The sequence below is a fragment of the Jaculus jaculus genome, chromosome 14 (genome assembly GCF_020740685.1).
Source record: "Jaculus jaculus isolate mJacJac1 chromosome 14, mJacJac1.mat.Y.cur, whole genome shotgun sequence".
NCBI classification, from domain to species: Eukaryota; Metazoa; Chordata; class Mammalia; order Rodentia; family Dipodidae; genus Jaculus; species Jaculus jaculus.
In genome coordinates this window covers 5,213,786-5,234,654 of record NC_059115.1, presented here as the reverse complement: position 1 = coordinate 5,234,654, position 20,869 = coordinate 5,213,786, and the positions used below count along the sequence as shown (strand labels likewise).

Genomic DNA, 20,869 nt, shown 5'->3' with positions numbered 1-20,869 from the left:
CAGGGTGGCCTTGAACTCATGACGATCCTCCTACCTCTGCCTCGAGTGCTGGGATTAAGGGTGTGTGCCACCACATCCGGTTGTGTACCTGTTTGTTGTTTGTTTTTTTTTTTAAACAGGAACTTTCGCATGAACACCGACTGAATCTGAAATTTAGAACATTCTTGGAGCCATTGTTCTGTGACAAAGTTTCTATATGCAGCCCAGGCTGGCCTTGATTTTGAGATCTCCTGCCTCAGTCTCCCCAGTGTTGGGATTACATTTATACACTACCATGACCTGATTGAGACATTCCAGCGAAAATGCAGGGGACTGTCAGGAAAACCTATCCAGGCATTGTTAGTGCAGCTGAGATCTAGCAGATAAACAGAACCTCACTGCAGAAAGTAAAGGTTCTTAAAAGTTCATTTTTTCCCCCCTCTGCATGTCAGGCAGGTGCTCTGAGCCACCCCCCCCCCAAATCAGTAGTGGTTCTAGACCAAGCCACACCCCCAGGCCCTCACTGGCGAGGCCTCTACTGGGGAGGAGGTGTGGCCTTGGAGAGTCGGGGTTGGGGGAGTGTGACCCTCCGGGAGAAGGTGTAACTTGCCACCCAGTGGGTGGGGCAGTTGTAAGTGCGACACTCAGTCCTGTCTCAGAACCTCAAGTATGAAAAATAAGTTTATTGGTATCTGTCACCACTAAGGAGGCAAAGGAGGATGAGTTCCGGAGGTCAGAATCGGCAAAGGCAGTGGGAGGCACAGGACCCAACCCTTACCTCCCCAGTCAGAACCCCCTCCCCCCGTTGCCCCTAGGGGACATACTGGCTATATCCTCTGTCATTCACAATCTCTCTTGTCGAGCGATTTCCACCCCCATCTAAAAGTTTGGGGTTTGGGGAAGTGGGGATCCCCCCCACCGCCACGGGTCACTTCTCTTCAAGTCAATAGCAGGAACTGTTAGGCAAAGGGGCGCATTGCAGACCCGAGGGGTCCCTTCCCACCCCACGAAGGGTGATATTATTAAGGAACGTCAAATCGATGGCTTAGAAGTCAGGGCTAAGGGAGGCAGCCAGGCAGACAGCATTGTACCAGAGAAAGGAGCTGGGGGGGGGGGTCCCACCAAGGGCTTACCCACCCCAGGCAATCAGGCACTAACTAGCACAGGGGAGTGGGGTGCTCACCACCACCCTGGAGCAGGGAGCCAAGGCGCGGCTAGGATGTGCAAGGTGCATTTCCCCCCACGGTGCCAAGCTGGGAGGGGCGCAGCGGGCAGGGGCAGAGAGGGGAGCAGGTTTCAGGGAGATTTCCATCGGCCCCGCCTCTTCCGCGTGGGGAAACCTTTCCTCCTCTTGTGTGGGGGTGAGTCGTGGGGAGGAAGTGGCGCTGGGGGTGGCCTGGGTGTCCCTTCCTCGCTCCTAGGGGCAATGATCACCCCTCGGGCTGCCACCACAGCCCCGTCCACGACGGCAGCGACCACAGACACGGGTTCTGGGGTGACCTCCACCTTCGGGGCAGGTGGAGGCTGGACGGGCCTGGGAGGAGGAGGAGGAGGAGGAGGAGGCGGGGGTGGGGGCGGGGGCAGCGGTTCGCCCGGGATTCCCGGCAGAAGGGGTAGCAGGGCACTAAGGGCCTCGCTCAGTTTGGCCAGTCCCTGCCGAAGGGTACCAGCCAGCTCCCGGATGGCGTTGGCAGTCTCCTGCTGGGCCCGCAGGAAGTCCAGGGACTGGTCTGGGGCCGAGGTGGGTGGAGGCCGAGGAGGGGGACTGGGGGACGAAGGTGCCGCTTGGGTCAGCGGTTGTGGTGGCAGCGGAGGGGCAGAGGGCGGTGGAGACAAGGCCAGGCGGGGCAGCTGGACAGCCTGGGGGACTGCAAGGGGCGGGGACTCACGCTCCTTGGACCTTGGGCAACCAGTTTCCTGGACATTGGAAGAAGGTCGGGCCCAGGGTTCTGGGCTGCTGGAGCCACCCTTGCTGTGGGCTGGGGTATCTGAAGAGAGAGATGTCCACAGGTTATGCATGAGCCTGAAGTGCTTTATTTCCCTTTTTGGCTCCTAAGCCCAGAACAATCCCTCGGTTGGTTGGTTGGTTCGTTTGTTCATTCATTCTTTCATTCATACATACATTCAGTGTCTTGCTATATTGTCCAAGCTAACCTAAAGTCATGATCCTCTTGCCTCAGCATGCTGAGGTCTGGGACTATAGGTATGCACAACTGTGCCTGGACAGTGATTGTTTTAAAACCTAAGTGAGGGCTGGAGAGATGGCTTAGCAGTTAAGGTATTTTGCCAAAGAAGCCTAAGGACCCAGGTTCAATACCCCAGGACCCAAGTAAGCCAGATGCACTAGGGGGCTCTGAAGTTCGCTTGCAGTGGCTATAGGCCCTGGTGCATCCACTCTCTCTATCTGACTTTCTCAAAATAAATAAGCCGGGTGTGGTGGTGCATGCCTTTAATCACAGCACTTGGGAGGTAGGGGTAAGAGGATTGCTGTGATTTCGAGGCCAGCCTGAGAGTACATAGCAAATTCCAGGTCAGCCTGGGCTAGAGTGAGAGACCCTACTTCGAAAAAAAAAAAAAAAATCTGCACTTTTTACTTTGGGCTGGAGAGATGGCTTAGTGTTTAAGGCATATGCCTGCGAAGCCTAAGGACACAGGTTCGATTCTCCGGGTCCCATGTAAACCAGATGCACACAGTGGCACATGCATCTGGAGTTTGTTTGCAGTGGCTAGAAGCCTTGGCCCTCTTTCTCTCTCTGACTGTAATTAAAAAGAAAAAAAAAAGGGGCTGGAGAGATGGCTTAGTGGTTAAGTGCTTGCCTGTGAAGCCTAAGGCCCTGGTTCGGGGCTAGATTCCCCAGGACCCACGTTAGCCAGATGCACAAAGGGATGCACGTGTCTGGAGTTCCTTTGCAGTAGCTGGAGGCCCGGGTGTGCCCATTCTCTCTCTCCCTCTCCCTCTCTCTCTCTGCCTCTTTCTCTGTCACTCTCAAATAAATAAGTAAAAATAAACAAAAAATTTTTATATAAAAGAGCCGGGTGTGGTGACACACACCTTTAATCCCAGCACTCAGGAGGCAGAGGTAGGAGGATCACAGTGAGTTCGAGGCCACCCTGAGATTCCATAGTGAATTCCAGGTCAGTCTGGGATAAAGTGAGACCCTACCTCGAAAAAAAAAGTAGTTGTTCATGATTCATAGCCAGTTTCAGGCACATAATTGAGAATTCAAGGCCAGTCTCAAAAAATATATATACTTATATGTTTTAAGGGCTGGAAAGATAATTCAGTCCTTACAGTATTTGTGTTGCAAGTATGAGGATCTGAGTTTCATCCCCAGAGCCCACGTAAAAAAGCCAGGCATGGTGATACACAACTCTCTGGAATTCCACTGGTAGGGCGGTGGGAACAGGAAGACTCCTGGGACTCACTGGTCAGCCAGTCTAGCCTAATTGGTAAGTTTCAGGCCAGTGAGAGAGAGACCCTGTCTCAAAAAAAAAAAAAAAGTGGAGAAGTCAGGCAGAAGATGGCTTAGTAGTTAAGGCTCTTGCCTGTGAAGACTTAAGAACTCATGTTCAATTCTCCAGGTCCGCATAAGTCATTCACACAAGATGATGCAAATGCACAAGGTTGCACATGCACAAAAGGTGTGGAGATTTTATTTTTATTTTTTTATTAGTTGGTTTTGTACTCAGTGAATAGTCAGTTTGGTACCATTAGTAGGCTTATCTGTGACCTAGCCCCTCTCCTTGGCCCCTCCTTGTTGAGGTATGGGTCACGCATTCTGGAATGGAGTATTTTTTTGTTTTTTTGAGGTGGGGGTCTCACTGTAGCCCAGGCTGACCTAGAATTCACTATGTAGTCTCAGGGTGGTCTTGAACTCAAGGCAATCCTCCTACCTCTGCCCCAGAAGCGCTAGGTTTAAAGGTGTGTACCACCAGACCCGACTTACTTTTTTCTTTTTTTGGTTTTTCGAGGTAGGGTCTGTCTCTAGCCCAGGCTGACCTGGAATTCACTATGTAGTCTCAGGGTGGCCTCGAACTCACGGTGATCCTCCTACCTCTGCCTCCTGAGTGCTGGGATTAAAGGCCTGCGCCACCATGCCCAGCCTTTTTTCTTTTTTAATGAGAGAGAGAGGGACAGAATTGGCTTGCCAGGCCCTCCAGCCACTGCAATCAAACTCCAGACACTGGTGCCACCTTGTGCGCATGCGCGACCTTGTCACCTTGCACATCTGGCTTACGTGGGTTCTAAGGTGTGGAACAGGAACACGGGTCCTTAGGCTTTGCAGGCAAGCGCCTTAACCACTAAACCATTTCTGCAGCCTGTTTCTTTTGTTGTTTTGTTTTGTTTTTAGATGGGGTTCACACTATAGGCCCAGGCTGGCCTTGATTTTTGAGCCAATCTTCCCGCCTCAGCTTCCAAATTGCTGGGATCAAAGTGCTGGGATTAAAGGTGTGCGCCACCACACCTGGCGCCTTTTTTTTTTTTTTTTTTTTTTAAGGTAGGGTTTCACTGTAGCCCAGGCTGACCTTGAATTCACTATGTAGTCTCAGGCTGGTCTCAAACTCACGGCAGGCCTCCTACCTCTGTCTCCTGAGTGCTGGGAATAAAGGCATGTGCCACCATGCCCAGCTTATTTTTATATTTTATTTATTTATTTATTTATTTGAGAGATACAGGGGCAGACAGAGAAAGAGAATGGGCACACCAGGGCCTCCAGCCACTGCAAACAAACTAGATGCATGCGCACCAGACTTGTGCATCTAGCATACGTAGGTCCTGGGGAACCAAACCTGGGTTCTTTGGCTTTGTAGGCAAGTGCCTTAACAGCTAAACCATCTTTCCATCCCTGCCTCCTATGTTTTGAATACTTGGTCCTCAGCTGGTGGCAATTTGGAAAAATTTGGGGGTCTTTGGCGGAGGGGCTTGCTGGAGGAGGTATGTTATTGGGGGTGGATGTTGAAGTTTGTTAGTCCCCCAGCTCACTCGGACTACCTCTTTCTCATTCACGTGGAGCCATGATAGGCCCCTTGCTAACCCTTTCCTCCCTTACATGCTGCTTGCATCAGGCGTTTTCTGTCCCAGCAACGAACAGGTAACCACCTCTGGGCGTGGTGGCACACACCTTAAATCCCAGCACTTGGGAGGCAGAGGTAGGAGGATCGCCCGTGAGTTCAAGGCCACCCTGAGACTACAGAGTAAATTCCAGGTCAGCCTGGGGTAGAGTGAGACCGTGATTTCGGAAAACCAAAAAAGAAAGAAAATATAAAAAAAATAGAGAGAGAGAGAGAAGTTAACTGTTTTCACAGAGGCTGGGAGATGGCTCAGCAAGTAAGATCCCTGGCTGTGCTAACATAAGAACCTGAGTTTGGACCCCACGACCCATGTAAGAGGCCAGCAGTCTTGATGGGTCCTAAGAGAGTAATAGAGTCAGCCTCCACGAAAGTATCCAGGCACAAAGGCCTACGTGTTCCAATAACTCTAATTACACGGTGCGCCCATATCAAGACCATCTACAGAGGCAGAAGGTAAATGAGTGGTCGTCTGGGGCAAGGAGAAGTGAATGGAGGGGGAAATCTTAGAAGTACAAGGAATGGTGAAAATGTTCTAAAATTGATTGTGGTGTCACCCAGTTGGGGCTGGAGAGATAGCTTAAGCAGTGAAGGCACTTGCCTGCAAAGCCAAAGGACCCAGGTTCGATTCCCCAGGACCCATGTAAGCCAGATGCACAAGGTGGCATGTGTGTCTGGAGTTGGTTTGCAGTGGCTGGAGGCCTTGGCTTGTCCATTCTCTCTTTTGCCTCTCTCTCAAATAAGTAAAAATAAATAAATAAATGCCCTTGCTATGAAAAAACAAAAAGTCACTGAGTTGTATACCTTCAATAGGTGGATTAGAATGTTATCTGTGTGTGTGTGTGTGTGGTGTGTTCCATACATTACCTATGGTGGCTGGAGCGAAACACTGGGTGGCCTGGTCCTTGTTTTGTTTTTATTTATTTATTCACCTTTTTTTGTTTTTCAGGATAGGGTCTTGCTCTAGCCTAAACTGACCTGGAATTCACTATGTAGTCTCAGGCTGGCCTCGAACTCATGATGATCCTCCTACCTCTGCCTCCCGAGTGCTGGTCTTTGTTTTGAGCAGGAGTCTCTTTAATGATTCTAGAGCCTGTGGGGCGTTGACAACTCTCTGGTCTCTGCTCCCTTGCAGGACTGAGGTGACAGGTGCATGTGGCTACACCCAGCTGTTCATATGGGATCTTAACATCCAAACTCAGTCTCAGGCCCTTCAAGCCCTCATGTTTGTACAGGAAACGTCCTTAATCACTGAGCCATCTCTCTACCCTGGAATGATATCTTTTTTAAAAATTTATTTACTTTATTTTATTTGAGGGGGGTGGTAGATGGAATGGGCACGCCAGGGCCTTCAGCTGCTGCATATGAACTCCAGACACATGCACCTCCTTATGCATCTGGTTTACGTGGGTACTGGGGAATTGAACCTGGGTCCTTTGGCTTTGCATATAAGTGCCTTAACTGCTAAGCCATCTCTCTAGCCCCTAGAATGATTTTTTTTTGTTTGTTTCTTTTCTGAGATAGGGTCTCGCTGTAGCTCAGGCTGACCTGGAATTCAGTATATAGTCTCAGGGTGGCCTTGATCCTCCTACCTCTGCTTTCCGAGTGCTGAGATTAAAGGCATGTGCTACCATGCCCAGAAAGAAGCTTTTTTTTAAAAAAATATTTTATTTCTGTATTTATTTGAGAGAGAGAGGAAGAGAAAGAAAGAGAGAATGGACATGCCAGGGCCCCCAGCCACCGCAAACGAACTCCAGATGCATGTGCCCCCTTGTGCATCTGGCTTATGTGGGTCCTTAGGCTTCAGAGACAAACACCTTAACCACTAAGCCATCTCCTTAGCCCAAGAAGCTTTTTTTAAAAATACCATCCAGGGGCTGTGAAGAAGGCTCAGCAGTTAAAGATGCTTGCTTGGGGCTGGAGTGATGGCTTAGCGGTTAAGCGCTTGCCTGTGAAGCCTAAGGACCCCGGTTTGAGGCTCGGTTCCCCAGGTCCCACGTTAGCCAGATGCACAAGGGGGCGCATGCGTCTGGAGTTCGTTTGCAGAGGCTGGAAGCCCTGGCGCGCCCATTCTCTCTCCCTCCCTCTATCTGTCTTTCTCTCTGTGTCTGTCACTCTCAAATAAATAAATTAAAAATTAAAAAAAAATATGCTTGCTTGGATGCTGGCTTGGGTTCAATTCCTAAGACACCCGTGTAAGCTGGACACAAAAGTGGCACAAGCATCTGGTGTTTATCTGCAGCAGCAAGAGGCCCTGATGTGACCCCACAGTGGTGGCACATGCCTGTAATCCCAGCCGTTCAGAGTAGAAGCAGGGCAGGAGGATCAGATGTTCAAGGCCATCCTCAGCTGCAGAGTGAGTTCAAGACCAGTATGAGATCCCTGTCTCACAAATAATAAAAATACTAGTCAAATGCAGCCCTGTCTCAGCCTAAATCCTTCCGGGGCTCTCTCACTGGATGCAGGAGAAAAGAAAATTGCTTGAAGCCAAGTATGGTAGTGCACACCTATAATTGCAACACTCAGGTGGCTGAGGCAGAAGGATTTCTACAAGTTCGAGGCTAGCTTGGATTACATAGTGAGTTGCAAGACTTCCTGGGACTAAAATGTGAAACGAAACAAGGAAAGGGGAGAAGAAAAAAACAGTGTCCACAAAAACCCTCTGCCCGGATCTCACCTCCTTCCTCTCCGTCTCACTCACTGGTTCCACTTCCTTGCTGGTTCTCACTCCTACTCAGCCTGCTCCTCCCTTCGCCTGGGAAGACCTTTCCCCAGACAGCTACCTGATACTCCACTTCCTCCAGCCTCCAGGTGCTCATGGTGCTTCCACGAATAGGCCTTCTTAGCTATCCGCTGAAGTGTCTGCCAGTCTTGCCTCTGTCTCTTCAACAACCCTACAGGAATCCAGCACCAGGTTTGCTGTCTACTCAGTCCTCATATGTTAGGCTCAATAGGCTTAATCCTGCTCTGTCTGAAGGGGGCAGTGGGCAGTGAGGGGGAAACCCCTTTGCACATGTTGGGCTACAGTGGCATGACACGCCCACAAGCCCCTCACTGGAGGATTTGAGACAAGATCTAATGCTAAGCCACGCCCCTAGCCCCTCACTGTGGATCTAGACAAGTGCTCTACCTCTGAGCCACGCCCCCAGCCCCTCACTGTGGACTCTAGACAAGTGCTCCACCTCTGAGCCACGCCCCCAGCCCCTCACTGTGGATCTAGACAAGTGCTCTACCTCTGAGCCACGCCCCCAGCCCCTCACTGTGGACTCTAGACAAGTGCTCTACCTCTGAGCCACGCCCCCAGCCCCTCACTGTGGACTCTAGACAAGTGCTCTACCTCTGAGCCACGCCCCCAGCCCCTCACTGTGGGTTCTAGACAAGTGCTCTACCTCTGAGCCACGCCCCCAGCCCCTCACTGTGGACTCTAGACAAGTGCTCTACCTCTGAGCCACGCCCCCAGCCCCTCACTGTGGATCTAGACAAGTGCTCTACCTCTGAGCCATGCCCCCAGCCCCTCACTGTGGACTCTAGACAAAGTGCTCTACCTCTGAGCCACGCCCCCAGCCCCTCACTGTGGACTCTAGACAAAGTGCTCTACCTCTGATCCACGCCCCCAGCCCCTCACTGTGGACTCTAGACAAGTGCTCTACCTCTGAGCCACACCCCCAGCCCCTCACTGTGGGTTCTAGACAAGTGCTCTATGGCACAGCCACACCCCAAGCTTCTTTTTCACTTATTTTTTTTCTGGTTTTTCAAGATAGGGTCTTGTTCTACCCCAGGCTGCCCTGGAATTCACTAGGTAGTCTTAGGGTGGCCTTGAACTCACAGCCATCCTCCTACCTCTGCCTCCCGAATGTTGGGATTTCTCCCATGCCCAGCCTGCTTTAAGTATTTTTATTTATTTACAAACAGAAAGGGAAAGAGACCTCTTGAGTAAGCATGGGCAGAAGTATGTCAGAGCCTCTTGCCACTGCCAACGATTTGCAGATACACATGCCACTTGGTGCGTCTGGTGTTAAGTGGATACTGGGGAACTGAACCTCAGCCTGCAGGCTTGCCATGCAATGCCTCTAACCACTGAGCAATCTCCCTGGGCCTTCCCTTTTTGAAACTTGATCTCACTCAGTTATCCAGGCTGGTGGTTGAACTGGATCTACAGTCTAGACTGGTCTTGAACTTGTGATCCTCCTTCTTCAGCTTTCCAAGTGGAGTCTCCCTTATAATGAATACAGGGGCCAGGCGTGGTGGTGCACACCTTTTATCCCAGCATTTGGGAAGCAGTGGTTGAAGATCACCATGGGTTCAAGGCCAGTCTGAGACTACAAAATGAGTTCCAGGTTAGCCTGAGCTAGAGTAATACCCTACTTAAAAAAAAAAAAAAAAAAAGATCATGTGAGGGGCTGGAGAGATGGCTTAGCAGTTAAGTGTTTGTCTGTGAAGCCTAAGGATCCCCGTTTGAGGCTTGATTCCCCAGGACCCATGTAAGCCTTCTAGAAGCACAAGGTGGAGCATGTATCTGGAGTTCCTTTGCACTGGCTGGAGGCCCTGATGTGTCCATTCTCTCTTTCTCAGAGAAACAAACAAACAAACAAACAAAAAGATCATGGAAAGTCCAACCACTTAGAAATGTGATTTTGCTAGTTTACTGAGTAAAAAGGAACAGCAAGTACAACAGCCATCATGCCCACAAAAATCATGGAAGGGTCACTGCAACAGTTAAAATCTTACATTTTGGGCTGGAGAGATGCCTCAGTGGTTAAAGGCTCTTGCCTGCAAAGCCTAAGGACCTGGGTTTGATTCCCCAGTACCCACAAAAGCCAGAAGCACAAGGTGGCACATGTATCTGGAATTTGTTTGCAGTGGCTAGGGGCCCTGGCTTGCCCTGTCTCTCTCTGTCTGCCCATTCCCCCCAGTCAAATAAATAAAATATTTCTTAAATTTTATTCATTTTTATTTATTTATTTGAGAGTGACAGAGAAAGAGGCAGAGAGAGTGAGTGGGCGCACCAGGGCCTCCAGCCTCTGCAAATGAACTCCAGATGCGTGTGCCCCCTTGTGCATCTGGCTAACGTGGGTCCTGGGGAATCGAGCCTCAAACCGGGGTCCTTAGGCTTTGCAGGCAAATGCTTAACCACTAAGCCATCTCTCCAGCCCAAATAAAATATTTATTTGTGGAGAGCCGGGCATGGTGGTGCATGCTTTTAATTACAGCACTCAGAAGGCAGAGGTAGGAGGATTGCCATGAGTTTCAGGCCAGCCTGAGACTATATAGTGAATTCCAAGTCAGCCTGGGCCAGAGTGAGACCCTACCTCAAAATAAAATTATTTGTTTGGGAGAGTGATAGAGCAAAGAGAGCAGGGAGAGACAAAATGGGTGAACCCGGGCCTTCTGCCATTGCAAATCAACTCCAGACACGTGCACCACTTTGTGCATCTGGATTTATGTGGGTACTGGGGAATCAAACCCTGGCTGTAAGGTTTTGCAAGCAAGCACCTTCAACCTTTGAGCTACCTCTCTAGCCACTGGACAGGGTCTTTCTATGTAGACCAGGCTGGCCTTGAACTTTCAGTTTATCCTTCTATTTCAGCCTCTGCCTCCCAAGTGCTAGGATTAGAAGTTTGTACTACCACACCTGGCTGTTATTTTTCTTTCAAATACTATGCCAGAGATAAATGGTCCCTAGCTCCTTCTCCAGGGTCAAGGCTGCCCTAACCACTTTTTCTTTTCTTTTCTTTTCTTTTTCTCTCTCTCTGTTTTATTTTATTTATTTGCAAGCAGAGATAGAGAAATAGAGAGAAGAGAGACAGACAGACAGAGAATGGACATGTCAGGGAGCTCCAGATGCAAGTCCCCTTGTGTATCTGGCTTACGTGTGTACTAGGGAATCGAACCTAGGTCCTTTGGCTTCGTAGGCAACTACCTTAACTGCTAAGCCATCTCTCCAGCCCTCCCTTCATTCTTTCCTTCCTCCCTCCCTCCCTTCCTTCCTTCCTTTCTTTTTTTGAGATAGGGTTTCACTCTAGCCCAAGCTGACATGGAATTCACTATGTACTCTCAGGCTGACCTCCAACTCACAGCAATCCTACCTCTGCCTTCTTAGTGCTGGGATTAAAGGCATTCACCCCCATACCTGGCCCTAGGCTGTATTTTTATATTTCATTTATTTATTCATTTATTTGAGACACACACACACACACACACACACACACACACACACAGAATGAGCACACCAGGGCCTTTAGCCAGTGCAAACCAACTCCAAACACATGCGTCACCTTGTGCATCTGGCTAACGTGGGTCCTGGGGAATTGAACCTGAGCCCTTTGGCTTTGCAGGCAAATGTCTTAACCACTAAGCAATTCCTCCAGCCCCTCTATTTTTATTTGTTTATTTGAGAGAGGGAGGGAGGGAAAGAGGCAGAGAGAGAGAGAGAATGGGCGCGCCAGGGCCTCCAGCCACTGCAAAGGAACTCCAGACACATGTGTCACCCCTGGTGCATCTGGCTTACGTGGGTCCTGGGGAATAAAATCAAGGTCCTTTGGCTTTTCAGGCAAACACCTTAACTACTAAGCCATCTCTTCAGCCCTATTTTCTTTTCTTTTTTAATTGTACTTATTTGTCAGTGCAGGGGTGGGAGAGAATGGGTGTGCCAGAGCCTTGAGCCAGATGCACCACCATGTGCATCTGGCTTTTGCAGACTCTGGGGAGTTGAACCTGGGTCCTTAGGCTTAGTAGGAAAGCGCCTTAACCATTCAGCCATCTCTCCAACCCTGTTCATTATATTTTCTTTTCCTTTTGGTGTTTCAAGACAAGATCTCATGCTAGCCCATGCTGATCTGGACCTGACTGTATAGCCACAGGCTGGCCTGAAACTCACTGCTAGCTTACCTCAGCCACCCATGTATGGTTTTATATATGGTCTGTGTTTTTTTTTTTTTTTAGGTAGGGTCTGTAGTCCCAGGCTGGCCTTGAACTCATAGTGATCCTCCTACCTTTGCCTCCCAAGTGTTGGATATTTTCTTTCTTTTTTGAGGGGAGGATGAAGAGGGTTTTGATCTAGCCCAGGCTGACTTGGAATTCATTGTGAAGTCTCAGGGTGGCCTCGAACTCACTGCGATCATCCTACCTGTGCTTCCCAAGTGCTGGGATTAAAGGTGTGCGCCCCCACGCCCAATTTTTATTTTCTTTGAGAGCGGGTCCTACTGTGTAGGCCAGGCTCCTCCTGTCTCAACCTCACAAAAGCTGGGAATGCAGGTGTGAGCCACTGTGTCTGGTTTCATGTCCTCTCAAATATGCTTCATTTTTCATGTTAGTTGTCATGTATGTGCAATTAGTTTTGGGTACGATTTGCGCTGTGTTTTCCTCAACTCAAGAGAGGAAAGGTCTTTGCCGCCTTTTCTGCACAGGATTCTTAGCACGTACCCCAGGAAGAGACTCTCGTTAAATAGCGAACAGTGGACAAGAAACAGTCATTGGTAATGCAGTGGCAACAACTTCTGAGAAAATAAACTTGACATTGCTGATTCAACTGGGCCATTTCACAGACAGGAACATTGAGGCTTGATTCAAATGAAAAACATGAGAGCCAAGCGATTGTGTCTTTTCCTGGTTTCAGATAATTTCATAGCTTCTGAAAGCTCTCAAGGTAAATCCAAAGTCCTGAGCTTGATTTTCAAGCACCATGAAATCATTCTGTTTACCTTGCAAGGCTCAGGGTCTAAGGCGGAAGGAAGAGGTGGCGGAAAGAATGTAAGAGCCAAAGGAAGGGTAGGACTCCTTACAATGTGCTCCCCCCAGACACAAACTGGCCTGGATATCCATGACCTCACAGTGCCTGACACTACCTACACAAGACCATCATAAGAGGAGGAAAAGATCATGACATCAAAATAAAAGAGAGACTGATTGAGAGGGGGAGAAGGGAGTTTCAAAGGGAAAGTAAGGGGAGGGAGGGTATTACCATGGGATATTTTTTACAATCATGGAAGTTGTTAATAAAAATTTGAAAAAAAAAAAATCAGTCGGTTGTAGCCATTAACTAATCTTTTTGTTTTGTTTTGTTTCTGAGATAGGGTCTCACTCTAGCCCAGGCTGACCTGGAATTCATTATGTATCCTCTGGGTGGCCTCAAACTCATGGCAATCCTTCTACCTCTGTCTCCTGAGTGCTGGGATTAAAGGCGTGCACTACCATGCCTGGCTTCATTAACTAACTACTTTTGTTGTTGTTGCTCAAGGTGAATTCCAGGTTATCCTGGGTTAAAGTGAAACCCTATCTCGAAAAACAAAAAAATAAAAAATAAAAAATCAACAACAAAAATACAGGTAGGAGGGCTGGAGAGATGGCTTAGCGGTTAAACGCTTGCCTGTGAAGCCTAAGGACCCCGGTTCGAGGCTCGGTTCCCCAGGTCCCACGTTAGCCAGATGCACAGGGGGGCGCACGCATCTGGAGTTTGTTTGCAGAGGCTGGAAGCCCTGGCGTGCCCATTCTCTCTCTCCCTCCCTCTATCTGTCTTTCTCTCTGTGTCTGTCGCTCTCAAATAAATAAATAAAATTAAAAAAAAATACAGATAGGATTACAGGCCATTGCCGAGGCACTTGGTTTCCCACCAGGAATAGATGGTAAGACCCTATGGCTGAAGACTCCACATACTTGAGCTGCAAGGTCACTGAAAAATCCTGCTGGAGCTGAGCTGAAAACCTCCTCCCTCTAGACCAGCTAACAGAAATCTGGAAAAAGCAACGCTGTATGCAGTTCAATGGGAGAGAAAGAGAAATCACCAGTGAAGATAATCAACAGTGGACACTGCAAGCCTTAAATTTGGCCAGCTAGGCCAAATGAGCCGATGGGTGCAATAGTGGCATGTCTGTTATGGTGGAAACCAACCACCCTCTAATTTGACTGGAGGCCTACTCCATGGGAGGGAATACATCCCTGAAACTGAAAATCTACAACAGGAATAGTCATGAGCCCTAGGAGTATAATATCTGCTGCTATCTGGCTAAATGTATATATTATGCTCACCAAACTGCCCAGTAAGCACTTCCCTTAATGGTCATACCCATATATTAATGCCACTGTCAATTTTGCCTAGAGAACCTTCTCTTTTCAGATGACAGTGACCTTGGGAAGAAGGCATCACGGTGCTTTGAAGAAGTGACAGAGGAGTGCTCAGCACGGCAATATCTCTACCACACCTTCCAAGGCTCAGGGTCTATTGTGGAAAAGGTGGCAGAAAGAATGTAAGAGCCAAAGGAAGGATAGGACTCCTTACAACATGCTCCCCCAGACACAAAATGGCCTGGATATCCATGACCTCACAGTGCCTGACACTACCTACACAAGACCATCATCATAGAAAGAAAAGATCATGTCATCAAAATAAGAGAGAGACTGATTGAGAGGGGGAGGGGATATGACGGAGAATGGAGTTTCAAAGGGAAAAGTGGGGGTATGGAAGGAATTACCATGGGATATTGTTTACAATTATAGAAGTTGTCAGTTAAAAAAGAAAAAAAAATTACAGGTGGGGTCTCACTCTAGCCCAGGCTTACCTGGAATTCACTATGTAGTCTCAGGGTGGCCTCAAACTCATGGCAATCCTCCTGCCTGTGGCTCCTGAGTGCTGGGGTTAATGGAATGTACCACCATGCCAGGCAAATATTTATTTATTTATTTGAGAGGGAGAGAGACAGAATGGGCACAACAGGGCTTTCAGTCACTATAAATGAACTCCAGATGCATCTGGCTTATGTGGGTTCTGGGGAATTGAACCTGGGTCCTTTGGTTTTGCAGGCAAGTGCCTTAACAGCTAAGCCATCTCTCCAGCATCATTAACTAATTTTTGTTGTTGATGGGCATAGATGGGAAGTTAATAATATACTGGTGTTCAGGTCAACACTTTTTGTTTGTTTTGAGGTAGGGTCTCCTTCTAGCCCAGGATGACCTGGAATTCACTATGTAGTCTCAGGCTGGTCTGGAACTCACAGCAATCCTCCTGCCTCTGTCTCCCCGTGCTGGAATTAAAGGTATGAACTACCATACCCTGCAAATCCCCAACTGTCTTGCTCTGTGACTCTGGGAAAGGGAATGAGGCTTTCAGAATCATAGATCTTGAAAAACTAAATGTGAGCATAAAATCCAAATTCTTCACCTTAATACAAGGCCCAGCATGGCCTGGTCTCTGCTTATCTCTGTACTCAACTTCAAACATTTCTTCAGGGGCTGGAGACTTGAATCAATGGTTACAAGTGCTTTCAAACCCTGATGGCCAAGGTTCGATTCTCCACTAACCGAGGTAAAGGCAGATGTGCAGAGTGGTACATTATGTCTGAAGTTTGTGTACAGTAGCAGGAGGCCCTGGTGCACCCCTCCACTCTCTCTGTTTGTCTACCTTATTCTGTCTCTGTCAAATAAATACATAAAAACATTTAAGAACTTAATCCCAGCATTCAGGAAGCAGAGGTAGGAGGATCGTCACGAGTTCCAGGCCAGCCTGGAACTACATAGTGAATTCTACATCAGCCTGGTCTGGAGCGAGACCCTACCTCGAAAAAATTAAAATTATAAAAGGGCTGGGGAGAAAGCCCAGTGGTTAACCTCTGACAACCTGGGTTCGATTCCCCAGTACCTATGTTAGAAAGAGTCACAAAGTGGCTTGTGCGTCTGGAGTTCACTTGCAGTGGCAAGATACCTGGTGCGCTATTCTCTCTCCATCCCTCCCTCTGCTAGCAAATAAATAAATAACATGTTTTAAAAATGTATTTCGAACTGGAGAAATGGCTTAGCTGTTAAGGTGATTGCCTGCAAAGTCGAAGGACCCAGGTTTGATTCCTTAGTTCTCATGTACAGCCAGCTGCACAAGGTGGTACATGTGTCTGCAGTTCATTTGCAGCAGCTCAACGCCCTGATGCACCTATTCTCTCTCTCTACCTCTTTCTCTTTCAAATAAACAAATAAAATGGAAAAATATTTAAATTTAAAAAATTATTTGAGAGCAACAGACAGAGAAAGAGGCAGAGAGAGAGAGAGAGAGGGAGGGAGGGAGGGAGGGAGGGAGCGAGCCGGCGTGCCAGGGTCTCCAGCCACTGCAAACAAACTCCAGATGCATGTGTCACCTTGTGCATCTGGCTTATGTGGGTCTTGGGGAATCGAACATCGACCTGGGGTCCTTAGGCTTCACAGGCAAGTGCTTAACCGCTAAGCCATCTCTCCATCCCCTTAAACTTTTTTTCATCAATTTTTTTAAAAATTTTTATTAACATTTTCCATGATTATAAAATATATCCCATGGTAATTCCCTCCCTCCCCACCCCCACACTTTCCCATTTGAAATTCCGTTCTCCATCATATTATCTCCCCATCTCAATCATTGTACTTACATATATACAATATCAACCTATTAAGTATCCTCCTCCCTTCCTTTCTCCACCCTTTATGTCTCCTTTTCAACTTACTGGCTCATCAATTTTTTTAAAACCCCCACATTTCTTCAATCTTCCTGCTCTCCTCCTCCCCAAGGAAACTTCTTGCAGTTTCTCTCACTGGCCACACCTCTATGCCACACAAGCTGCTGCTTCTCCCAGGATTACCTGCCCAGCTCATCTGTTCCTGGGACCCACATGACAGCTCTGACAACTCCTCCAGCAAGCCCACCATCTACCTCATTGGCTAAGTCAGACTGCTCAGTGTCTGGGCTTTCCCCACCACAAGCTGGGGATCTGGCTCAGAAGGCAGACTGCTTACCTAGCATGTGCCAAGGCTCTGGGTCCACAAAAGCCCGTGGGCCCCAGAGCCACTGTACCAGGCATGGTGGTGTACTTGTTATTCCAGCACTTGGGAAGAAGAGGCAGGAAGACCACAAGTTCAACATGATCCTTGGCTACGCAGGGAGTTTGAGGCCAGCCTTGGCTACATAAGACTCTCTCTTTACATTATTTTTTTAATTTAAGTTAATTTTTAATTTTTTTAAATTTTTATTTATTTATTTATTTTATTTGAGAGCGACAGACACAGAGAGAAAGACAGATAGAGGGAGAGAGAGGATGGGCGCGCCAGGGCTTCCAGCCTCTGCAAACGAACTCCAGACGCGTGTGCCCCCTTGTGCATCTGGCTAACGTGGGACCTGGGGAACCGAGCCTCGAACCGAGGTCCATAGGCTTCACAGGCAAGCGCTTAACCGCTAAGCCATCTCTCCAGCCCTATTTTTTTTTTATTTATTTTTAAGCAGAGAGAGAAATAGGAAGAGCTGGGCATGGTGGCATCCACCTTTAATCCCAGCACTAGAAGGCAGAAGAAGTAAGAGGATCAATGTGAGTTCAAGGCTAGCCTGAGACTACATAGTGAGTTCCAGGTCAGCCTGGGCCAGAGTGAGAGGAGGAGACACAGAATGGGCTCTCCAGGGCCTCTAGCCACTGTAAAGGAACTTCAGAAACATTCAGTTTGTACATCTGGCTTTACCTAGGTACTGGGGAATTGAACCTGGGCTGTCAGGCTTTGCAAGCAAGTGCTTTTATCTACTTAGCCATCTCTCCAGCCCCCAGAGACCCTCTCTTGAGAAAAAAAAAAAAAAAACCCTTAAGCCGGGCAATAGTGGCGCACGTCTTTAATCCCAGCTCTTGAGAGGCAGAGGTAGGAGGATCGCGAGGTGTTCAAGGCCACCCTAAGACTATGTAGTGAATTCCAGGTTAGCTGGGGCTAGATCAAGACCTTACCTCGAAAAACCGAAAAATAAAAACCAAAAAACAACCAAAACCCCAACCAACAAAAAAAAAACAAAAAAACAAAAAAACACCCCAAAACCCAAACAACAAACAAAAACCTACATCCAGGGCCTGAGAGATTGCTCAGCGTTTAAAACCACTTGCTTGCAAAGCCTGACAGCTTAGGTTCATTTCCCCAGCACCCAGGTAAAGCCAGATGCACAAAGTGACATGTGTGCCCAGAGTTATTTGAAGTGGCAGGACGCCCTGGTGCCCCATTTTTTTCTTTCCCTCACTTTTCTTCTCTTTCTCAAATATATAAACAAATACATAAATATCTTTTTCGAGGCAGGGTCTTGCTCTAGCCCAGGGTGACCTGGAATTCACTATGGAGTCTCAGGGTGGCCTCGAACTCGCAGCTGTCTACCTCTGCCTCCCGAATGCTGGGATTAAAGGCATGCGCCACCGTGCCAGCTATGGAGAGGAAAAAAATTTTTTTTTCCGAGGTAGGGTCTCACTCTAGCTCAGGCTGGCCTGGAATTCACTAGTCTCAGAGTGGCATCAAACTCATAGCAATCCTCCTACTTCTGCCTCTGGAGTGATGTGCCACCACACCCAGATCTTCTTGGATTTTTAAAGTTTTTCTTCTTAGAGATTTTTTGAGCTAAGTGCGCTTAGCTGAGGCTGACCTTGAACTCCTGTATCCCCCCACAACCCTCCCCCTTTCATCTCCCAGGTGCCGGTACTACAGGCGAGACCCAGTTCATCTTTCCCGACCTCCACATCCTCCAGCTGAGACACGAGGGTGGCATCCTCTGCGCGCCCCGGCGGGGGGGATGGGGTTTGAAGTGCTCCCAGGTGAAGGTCGGGGAGGGAACTCACCTGCCCGTCGGTCCTCTGACAACACGTAGCAGCGCTGGGCACCTGCGCCGCTCGGGGCAGGTGGCGGCGAAGAGGCGGCCGCGGACGATTCCTCCGCCCAGGCAGCGGCGGCGGCAACCCCAGTCCCCGTTAGCCCGGGACCCAGGATAGCAAAAATAGTTTCCTCCTCGGCCGAGAAGGCATCGTCGGCGGCGGGCCCCGCGCCCTGCGTGGAGTGCGGCACGCGGGCCAGCTTTTCCTTGGTCCTGCGCTTGAAGTCGTTCCAGCGCTTCTGCACCTCCTGCCCGGTGCGCTTCCAGCTGGTGATGCCGTTGATCTGGGCGGCGATGCCATCCCACACGCGCCTGCGCTCGGCCACGCTCACCCGACGGCTCTGCGCCCCGTACAGCTGCGGGTAGTGGGCGCGCACCTCCCGGATCAGGATCTGGTTCTCTTCGAACGAGAAGCGAGGCTTGCGCAGCCGGGTGGTCTCCTCCGTCTCGCCCGAGGTCGTCGGGGCCGAGGCCATGGTGTCCCCGCACCCCGACGACGCCACCGAGCATCTGCCTGGCGCATGGGAAACGGGGATGGGGTGTGGGGTGTGGGGAAGGTGGCGCCGGAGCTGCGGGCAGAGGAGGGCAGACAGCGCTGGCGGGAGTGGGGCGGGGGATGGCAGGTGCACGGGATGGGCTCGAGGGTCCCCCTTCCCCCCTTTCGACAATCTGGGCAAGGGTTGGGGGACGTCAGAAGTGCTGGGTGCCGTCAGAGGAGCCCGCAAACAGCTGACAACCCCGCCATGTAGGGTGGGTTGGGTGGGTGGGGGGGCTCATGTGTCTGGTGCGTTGCGGAGTGGACGAGTTGCTGGAAATATAGGGGGAAGGGTCTGGAAAGATGGAGGGAAATGAGGAAAAGTGGAAGGAAGGGTCCGCGGGCATGGTTTGGGGGACACGGGAATGGAGGGGCATTGGGTGGGAGAAATGGATGCCCTAGATGGGTAGGTATTGTAGGGGGAGTCGAGCCGCATGGAGATGCTTAAAGGGGCTAAGAAGCAGAGGAGGGGGCATCCAGAGCTGAGGGGGTGCTCTGGGGGTTCCCAGGGGATCTGGCATAGCCGATAAGAGAAGAGGGGTCCCTGAGAGGGAGGGTTGTCCAGAAATCCCAGGCGAGACTGGGGAGAGGGGAGGGTGGGTGGGCTGCTGGGTCAGTGACGGAGATGGGACGATCAAATATCAAGGATGAGGGGCTGCAGGGACCTTAGAGGGCGCTGGGATTGCCAGGAGCTCTGGGAAGGGGATGATGATGGTTCTGAGACAAGATGGGAACCACGGAGACTACGTGGGACTCCAGGATGAGTGAGGGTCGCGGAGGATGGGGACCGAGTTGGGCCGCGGGTCACTCACCGGCGCCGCCGCAGCCCCCGCCTGCCGGTGGGTCAGGGCTCGGGCTTCTGCGGCCTCTTCCCTCCCCCCTCGGCCCCTCCCTCCTGCCGCTGGGCCCCGCCCCCGGTCGCCCGGGGAGCCGACGCGCACGCGCGCCCAGCGCCCGGGGTCTCCCGACGTCCTTACAGCCGGGGTTGCATCTCTCCACCCCCGCACCCCCGCCCCCTCCCCACCCCCACGCAACCGCGCCTCCGGGCACTGCGCAAGCGCAGAAGTCCCCCGCGGGGCTCGCGCGCAGGATGCAGCTGCGCAGCCGTAAACGGCGCTGGGCTCGCTAGCGCGCCCCCTGGGGTGCGAGTGCGCACGCGCAGAACTGCGTTGGGCGCGGGCGCTTCTGGCCCGCTGGGTGGTACCCAGGACCGACTGCCCGGAGATGCTGGACGCGATGCCCAGGTCCAGGCGGCTCTTTCGCCTCTCAGGTGGTCTTCCTACCACCCCTGCCCTCTGCAGAAGTCTTTCCTGTTGGAGAAAAAGGGAAGGGACGTGGCGATAGGGGCTGGGGGAGGGAAACTTCGTTTCCATGGCAACCGTGTGGGTGGTATTGGTGGTGGGGGGAACGTTAGGAAACTTTGCCGCGTTCCAAACCCTCGGTGCCCTGGGTCGTTCCGGAGGGAGCTGCTGCCTCCTACCGGTTGAGGCGGGGCACCCTGGGGATCTTCCCTCCTTGGCGGAGGCAGTAACCATAGCAACCTGACAACCACCAATTGACGTCACCGTTGGGAGAGAAAGTGATAGAGTTTTGCTGTAGCCCAGGCTGACCTGGAATTCACTATGTAGTCTCAGGGTGGTCTCGAACTGACAGCAGTTCCTCCTACCTGT

The 20,869-nt window shown here is 50.3% G+C and overlaps 1 protein-coding gene across 1 annotated transcript; it reads right to left on the bottom strand.

Annotated features, from left to right (window-relative positions):
- Positions 1-642: 642 nt before the first annotated feature.
- On the bottom strand, positions 643-19,426 carry LOC101615429 (Myb related transcription factor, partner of profilin). The gene is made up of 2 exons (XM_004672935.2): positions 18,633-19,426; positions 643-1,967 (listed from the first exon to the last, which is right to left on the bottom strand). The coding sequence occupies exons 1-2, from the start codon at positions 19,138-19,140 to the stop codon at positions 1,276-1,278; spliced, it is 1,200 nt and encodes a 399-aa protein (XP_004672992.2). The 5' UTR covers positions 19,141-19,426; the 3' UTR covers positions 643-1,275.
- Between the last annotated feature and the right edge of the window lie 1,443 nt (positions 19,427-20,869).